The sequence below is a fragment of the Megalops cyprinoides genome, chromosome 24 (genome assembly GCF_013368585.1).
Source record: "Megalops cyprinoides isolate fMegCyp1 chromosome 24, fMegCyp1.pri, whole genome shotgun sequence".
Lineage (NCBI taxonomy): Eukaryota > Metazoa > Chordata > Actinopteri > Elopiformes > Megalopidae > Megalops > Megalops cyprinoides.
The window spans coordinates 6060307-6068957 of NC_050606.1; the positions used below are offsets into that span (position 1 = coordinate 6060307).

General features: G+C 42.0%; 1 protein-coding gene across 1 annotated transcript in view; it reads right to left on the reverse strand.

Annotated features, from left to right (window-relative positions):
• LOC118771438 (adenylate cyclase type 1-like) overlaps positions 1–6374 on the reverse strand; it is a 44207-nt gene extending 37833 nt beyond the window's left edge. The window contains exons 1-2 of the mRNA XM_036519436.1: positions 5434–6374; positions 554–703 (exon numbers count right to left, since the gene is read on the reverse strand). Of these exons, the coding sequence (XP_036375329.1) occupies positions 554–703; positions 5434–6042 (759 nt within the window). The 5' untranslated portion in view covers positions 6043–6374. The remainder of the gene's footprint in view (positions 1–553; positions 704–5433) is intronic.
• Between the last annotated feature and the right edge of the window lie 2277 nt (positions 6375–8651).

Consider the following 8651-nt stretch of genomic DNA (forward strand, 5'->3'; position numbering starts at 1 on the left):
GTACATATTGTATTTATGCAAAATGTTAGAAATCTTAGAACACTTACAGACGTACAGAAACAGTATCTAAGTTACTATGTTTGTGTATGTGTGTATACATGCGTATGTGGGTTGTGAGTGTGTGTATATGTGTGTATAGATGTGTGTTTGTCTGTGTGGTGAGTGTGTGTATCCGTGTGTATAGATGCGTGTGTGTGTGTGTGTGTGTGTGTGTGTGTGTGTATAGATGCGTGTGTGTGTGTGTGTGTGCGTGTGTGTGTGTGTGTGTGTGGTGAGTGTGTGTATCCGTGTGTATAGATGCGCGTGTGTGTGTGTGTGTGTGTGTGTGTGTGTATTCGTGTGTATAGATGCGTGCGTGCGTGCGTGCGTGCGTGCGTGCGTGCGTGCGTGTGTGTGTGTGTGTGTGTGTGGTGAGTGTGTGTATTCGTGTGTATAGATGCGTGTGTGTGTGTGTGGTGAGTGTGTGTATTCGTGCGTGTGTGTGTGTGTGTGTGTGTGTGTGTGCGTGTGTGTGTGTGTGTGTGTGTGAATAAGTGCATGCGTGTGTGAGTACCTGCTTCTCGTTCTCGTCCTCCATGCGCAGCCTCTCCTCGATGCAGTTGCGCGCCTGCAGGAAGGCCTTCCTCTGGGCCCTCTCTGTCAGCATCCTCACAAACAGCCCTGAGAGGTTCACGCTCGTGAAGAGTACAGTGTTGGCCACCAGCTGCAAGCAGAGCCACAGACCTCTGCACATTAGCCTGGTAGCCTCAGACAGACAGACAGACAGGTTGTTGGGTAGGCCAGCAAACAGACAGGCAAGCAGACAGAAAAACAGACAGACACGCAGATAGAGAGGCAGGCAGTCAGAGAGACAGACAGGCAGGCAGACAGGCAAGCAGACAGAAAAACAGACAGACACGCAGATAGAGAGGCAGGCAGTCAGAGAGACAGACAGGCAGGCAGACAGGCAAGCAGACAGAAAAACAGACAGACACACAGATAGAGAGGCAGGCAGTCAGAGAGACAGACAGGCAGGCAGACAGGCAAGCAGACAGAAAAACAGACAGACACGCAGATAGAGAGGCAGGCAGTCAGAGAGACAGACAGGCAGGCAAACAGGCAAAGAGACAGCAGACAGGCAGGCAGACAGAAAAACAGACAGACACATACAGACATAGACACAATCAGACAGATGGAAAGTTTCAAATACCATTAATTACACAAACCTTCTGAGACACAGTATGTCAAGATTCTGAAGCTTAGAAAGGCGTGGTGACATGCGTGAGACATTCCCGAGCCGGGATTTGGGTGCGTCATTTTGGGACGTGTCGGAGCGGGGGGTTGGGTGGGTGAGGTGCAGCACCTGCACCGTGTAAATGAAATCGCGTTCCCTTTGTGGATGTGTTCGAAAAGAGTGTGCTTGCTGCTCAGGGAAGCCCAAGCAAGACAGTGGCTGCAAGGCTCCGATCGGGGAGCCTTGGTCACCCCGCTCGGTCAGACCACATGACCCTTACCAACAAAACAACGCAGTATATTACAGTTGCTGAGGGGCTGGGTGTAAACACAAACTCGGTTCGCCTACTTTCTTTTTTTTTTTTTTACCCTCCAGTCGCCGATAGCATTGTAGCCTTAATAATACGAATTCCAAGGCTACACAACTGAACCTGACAGGGAAAAAAAACAGGCACTTTTCATTAGTTACACATGAGTTACTGGAGATGTATGTGTGAACACATTACTGTGTTGAAATGCAAGTTAAATTGTGTGTGGCAGGTCCAATGGGTCTCACTGGCTCAATGTGAGTCAATAACCTTGAGGTTGTAATACTTCTTGACAAATGGGTCCTTTTTTTCTGACTTTGAGCGATTTCATAAACAGAGCATGATAACTGGATGGTGTGTTGTAAATAACTGGAGGAAAACTTTTTTTATGGATCCAGAGCATTTGTGAGGGTGTAGTCTTATAATTCAACCTGATCATGGCAACTCACTGATTCATTAACCTAAGGATTTCAAATTAGCCTTCATACATATTTCACTAATGCCAAAGAGACAATGTTCATAACCAAACTAGAGTAATTACTAGAAGGTGCAATGCTAAGTTAAAACATTTCATTGTATGTACACAATAAATGTTTGTAAGGACACCAAGTATACAGGACTTTAGGAAACTGTTTTGTGTGTGCTTCATACATCCAACCAAACACTTATCCTGGGATTAAATTTCCAAAGCAAAGTCTATGTGACTTTGAAGAGAGTCATCATCTGTCTTGAATTATGTCTTCACTCTATTCAATCAACCTTTGTCCTAACCTTTGACTTAAAACAATAATTATGTTTTTCAACACTGAAAACAGAAAAAAAAACATATAACCATTGAATTTGTTTCTGAACCAAAGATAAGGACAAGTTTCAACAGAATCCAGAGTTGAGCATAAGGCATGTTACTTCAAGGAGCATTTCTGTGGAAACCATATTGCGCAGTTTTCCTTTTGGAAAGCAAGTCAGGTTTAAATTCCTCTGTCCATTTGGTAATCTTACTACAACCCCTCCATTTTGCCTATGAGCACTGGCCCATTTAACAATAGAGGAAAAAATCATATTGCACAGTCAACAGTGCACTGCTGATGAGATAAATGAGAGGTTCATTTCTACTAATATGTCTTTATTCCAGTTAGATTGATACTTTTCATTTTCATATTACTATTTTATTGTTCCCGCTCTCTTCTGGTGGAAAAGGAGCCCCAGACCTCCTGCACAGTCTAATTTCAGCCTAATTTGGACGTGAATCATGTGTGTTTTGGGCGGACAGGTGGGTTCTGTGATGCAGTGTGGTCATTTTTGAGGTGTCCTGGCAAAAGGAGACACCAGAGGTCCTCCCCTCCCCACCCCCTCACACCAATGAGATCACTGCCAGGATTATGGGATTATGATAGTGAGGCTGCTCCCCACTGTCATTGTCTAATGGCCACTCTGCAACCCAAGGAGACCCATATCCATATTATCAGTATTTGTCACCAAAAAGATATATCTCCTAAGTATTACTAACTGAATACTCTAGTCTTATTCGCTATACCACATTAGTATTATTCACCACTAAACAATATTCACCATTCAGTCCACTTCACAAGAATGCTACTGTACGTGTACTGCCAAGAATGTGGTGTAGTGGGAAGAGACCGGGCTTGCAAGGGTTTGTTGCTTAAATGTTGCCAGTCTGGTTGCCTGGTGGGACACTGCTGTTGCACCCTTCAGCAAAATTCTTAACCTGACTTGCCTTCAGCTGTATATATGGATAATCTCTAAAATTGTAAATTATATAAATTGCTCTAGACAATAGTGTCTACTAAGCAACTTTAACATTAAGAATACAAGGTGAATCCCTTTTTACTGCTACTATTGTTGTCTCAGTAATGAAAATATTCAAATATTGAAGTTTTTGTAGTATTTATTGCTGCAGCTGTTATTACTTGCAGTGCATGAGAAATATAAAGTATAGTTCATTATCATTACTATAGAAATACATTACTACCGATAAAGGACTAAATTATGTGTATATGTCATTATAATGCTTTTTCTCATGTTTTTTTGTCACCATGACTAACAGTGAAGGTATTGTATAGACTGAGAGAGAAGAGGGGAGAGAAAGAATCTCAAATAACTCTGCTAAAATTCTAATGACAATATACAGTAAAGATGAAGCATCTTGTGTGGAGTAGTTTGCCAATAAAGTTGGGGCTACTGTTTCTAAACACTCCCGGTATCATGGACAAACTCCAGCATCTACACAAAGGTGTCCTCTTCTGTCTGAACCTATCTGAACCACAGCCCCACTGTTCCAAAGGACCTGGGGGTTGGGGACAAATAGCCTAAATGCTCTAGACATAACAAAGGAGTTTTCAGTCTGGTGCAATTCAAAGACAAAAAAACTATGAAGTCATTATCCATCTGTCTGTATCAGTATTACTACATCTTAACATGGAGGTTTTGCTGTGTCAGATTAAATATTGAGCAACTTAACCTCAAGGGTCAATTTAGTTTCAATACCACAGACAATGGCATTCTGTTTTCTTATGGATTGACTTTCATTTTACTAATTTCTCCACTTATTTGTAGCTTGTTTTTTTTTTTTTTTTTTTTTAACTTGAACTGAGCCGCAAATTCCTTCTACATGGTAGAATGACATGATTTATGATATGCCCCCTGGTAGGTAATAGTTTGGAACATGCTTGGTTTATCCAACCAATCCTAAATGCTGACCAATCCTGACTCACTTGACTATTTGGCTAGGAAAAACCCTAATTTACATTTCAGTTCAAATTTCTATGCTTTTCACATTTAACTTTAAGTTTCCATCTTATTTCTTACTCAGAATCGTGACTTTGACCATCATTGATAGCTGACACTCATTGTTCACTGCAAACTTTCAACAATTATTATTATTATTATTATTATTATTATTATTATCGTGGTCAGTGTTAGTACTAGTACTACTACTAGTAGTAGTAGTAGTAGTCGTTTAATATCAGTATTTTTTTTTTTTTTTGACATGACAGTACAGTTTTGGTTAGTGTGCTGCGTTTTAAACATTGATAGACTTGGGAATTCCCTTTGGCCATTGCTTAAAGACGCCCATTCGGAATGCAAGCGCGCTAGAGGTTTTCCCGACAGCGTTGCTGTGATACTACGTGCAGACCTTTGTTCAGTAGGGCTAAACTCCGACCTCTCATGACGTGTGGCGGATTTCCAGCTTAGACCTGCGGGAGGTGAAGGGTTTTGAGGGCGCGTACTGTACTCTACTGTACTTATCTCTATTGAACATTTAACCCATCTTTAACAAACTGAAAAAATGAAATTTCACTCAAAAAAGAACGTAGTATATTAAACTTCCGACACCACAATGATAGATTTCGAAAATGTTCTACGCCTTTGATATGGTAGACAATTAAATTTTCCAAACAGACTTGCATCTATTATATTATAGGCCATATATAACCATAAGCTCCTTTAATACAATTTATTTCACAAGACCTCGGTTTAGTACGAGCCCACCTGTATCCGGACATCTAGTAACAGTCACAGTGCTAATACAACGACAACAACTTATTATCAATTAATAGTAATAATTATAATAATAATAACACCAACTTTTTCATGGCACGATAAAAATAGATAAATATGCTCTTTTAAACTTTGAGTGCGTTCGTCGGGGCACTGGTATTCTACAGCTATTGTGAGATGCTCCAAGCACACGTTCAACACGCTGCTGTCCATTTTCAGGTGCTGAACTGGGCAATTTGCATGTCTGGGTCATTTGTTTACCATCTCTTTCGAAGGAAAAACTGCACGTGTAGGCTTATCTGGAAATGCCATAACAGACACGCACAACGCCGGCGAGCGGGTAGCCAAGGCATGCACAAATATCGTTCCATTTATAGATGAATAGACCACTTACCGTTCTCCATAGCCTCTGTCGTTTGACTGTGACCGATGTGGCAGTAACGATTATGTGGGATATGGCAACCATAATTCCAAACACTATGGCCAACAGAGTCCGCACGGGCAGGAGCGAGTAGGCGACAAATGTCACCAGCATGACCTGCCACATTCCTTGCTCCGGGGACGTCGGCGGGTCTGCGCCGTACACGCCAAGAAAGAACGGACAGCAGAGGAAAGAAAAGGTGAAGCCGAAAAGCAGAGTCAGGTTAACGATCTGCTGGAGTTGTGTCACTTGGAGGTACTTGACATTCGTGACGATGAAGAGCGAGACGAATATTATGCAGTGCACCGGATGGGACCCCTTGGAGATGGTCAGGCTGGGGCTGGACATTAGCTCCACTCCAGCCAAAGTTGATGCCATGATGATCAAAACCGCCAGAGCTTTAAGGGTGGAGGTCTGCTCCAGCTTCAGGTTGTAATTTTGGAAGAGCGATTCCAGCTCCTTGCAGTCAAACTCGTCCTCGCAGGCGATGGCATTCAATGGGATTCCAGGTGGACAGTGGCCTTTCTTCCTCCGGGTTTTGACTTTCTGAAACGGAATTTCCTCCATGTCAGGGCCATTCATAAACCTAAATTAATTCGCTTCCCGTCCCCGTGGGTTACAGCCACATAAAGCCGCTGTTAACACGCAGCCGGTTACAACGAAGCGTCCTAAATATTACCGGCTGGAAGAATGACCGCGCTATTCCGGAGACGCGAGGATAATCTCTTGCTGCTCTCACCATCCACAGGTTGATATCTGTTGTTTACAGTGAAATGTAACCAAGGAGACACGCAAGCTTCGTTTTCCCCTCATGGAATACGCTAAAAAGGGTACCGTCTACTATTTCTTGTCTCACTTACTTCCACAAGTAGGTTAAGATACTGTACAGCAGAGGAGACGGCGATCCTATTCGATAGACACCAGCATTTCGCCGGGCTCAGATTGGATCACGCCTGCGCAATATGAGCTTGAGACACAAGGCACGTCTCGGTAGCTGAGAAGATTGACAAGACAATACAAAGATTTGACAGGAGCCACCTTTGGGGATTCTGTCCACTCAGAGGAGTGAGAACGAAATGCTGCGATTTTGTTATCATTGTAACCTAGGAGGGACACACATTGTACTTCTATGTTCAAGATAAGTAGAAGTTACATATGCTGTGATGAATTGAAAATTTAGTTACGTCGGTATAATTTTAGACTTCAAAATCAAGCAGCAACAGCTTTTGAGGATGTTGTTCTGTTGCTGACATCGCTGCCCATATAACGACTGCACAATTACGCACACACACACGCGCAAATACACATACAGGTACACAGGCACACCGGGAGACAGGGAGAGAAAGTGAGAGATAGAAATGCTCACACGCACGCGCGCGCGCGTACACATACACACACACACACACACCAACATGGTCAAAAGAGGAAAATGGGGCATAAAACGAGACAGTTCAAATGGAATGGTTTGTGGATAAAAAAAAAACGAATCAATTAAAACCCGGCACCTGGTATCTACTCAGCATCACGCGTTACATTTATATAAGGGGGAAACGGTTTTTTTTTTTCATTCTGTGGTGACACCATACGCTTTTAATTAACAGGTTCGCGTTCCATGGCTTGCATATCCGGGTTCACAATCTGCATAAGTCTATTTAATGCCATTTAGCGCACAGCTTAATTGCTTCTATAAATAAATGAGCTGTTGCTCGAGCTTAGCAGAGCTGTCAGGCTCCCTCATGCAGGTTCAGAATGTTTACATATCCATTAAGGCTACATCAGCTCGATTGACTAGATTATGTTTTATTTTAAACAGTACAAGCACAAATCGAAGTTGAAGATAGCTGTAGAGAAAGGTATTTGTAGATGATATAAAAAAGATTTAACGTCTTTCATAGTACATTAAACAAACTGGGAGTATTCAACTTTTAAATGACAGCTCCTCAGAACATAATTTTTATGTCAGAGGGAAAATTTCGTTTGACTGTTATATTTGACGAATGCCAAGCAAGGGCAATTCCACATCTGCTCACCTGGTTTCAACACAGATCAGACATTTTCAGTTTGAAAACACTGATACTCTCTCTTTGCAAGAAAAAGCTTTATGTGAGCATATAATAAAAGTTATCATACACAGTAACAGTAGTATTTCAAGTAGAGAGTGGATTGAAGTATATTGGAATACGTCTGTTTTTATTTACTTCACTATGAAACAGGGTTCATGAGAACTGTTACAGTGCTTCAAAAAGACTTTGCATAGTATAGCTTGTATGGCTGCGTGTACAACGTGAACCTGTTTTTTTCGTTAATGTGTCTTGGGGTTTCATTGGATTTATACGTGTAATATCGCAACACATTTACCCACGACCGTGTGTTATTTTAATAGATGCAGATCTCAGGTGAACCTACGTATGAGATTGATTGATTGTTTGTTTGTTTGTTTGTTTGTTTGTTTAAAAATATTCATCAATATAAATACGAATGCTGCAAAGAATTTTAAGTTCGTATTGTTAAGCACTACAGTACCATTATATACAAACAAGTTGTTCAAACTAAAATAATACACTTCAGCTACAATATTTATTACCTTTACAGTGCCCGTGTATTATTGCTTTGCTCCCAACTTCCATAGTACTCTTTCCCACACAGATTAAAGACGAATTTGTCAATCCGGCAACATTTTCTGCATAATTTGATTGCTGAAATATGGTACGAGATGTCAATGTCAGTGTGGCAGGGGCTGAGTTCAGTCTCGCCACTTTTGCAACTGCAGTATATGGCGAAGCATCCCGGAAAAAAACCCTCAATTGGCTAATCGCGCAAAAGGCAAAGGCGTAGCAGGTCTCATGCACAGACTTGCTTTTTTCTTGTCTTGACTCCAGGGGGTGACATCACCGTGGTTCATTCGCGTGCAGTGCGCGCAGTAGTACTGGCATATGAGCTATCTAGTTCACGCTGAGAAAAAAAATCGAATAACAGTTTGCGAAGAAAACAATGCACGCTGGGTGCCACTTGTGAAATGTGTAGTAAGATTACTTTTATTAACCGACCGATTTACGGATATATTTTCCAGATCCCGAGGGGAAAAAAGTGTAGTTCCCATGCGCATTTCAGGTCGCCCATCGCAATTTGTTTAGTAGGCTACATACACTAACGTCCAGTCGTCTTCCCCGAGGGAAGAAAGCGATAGCACA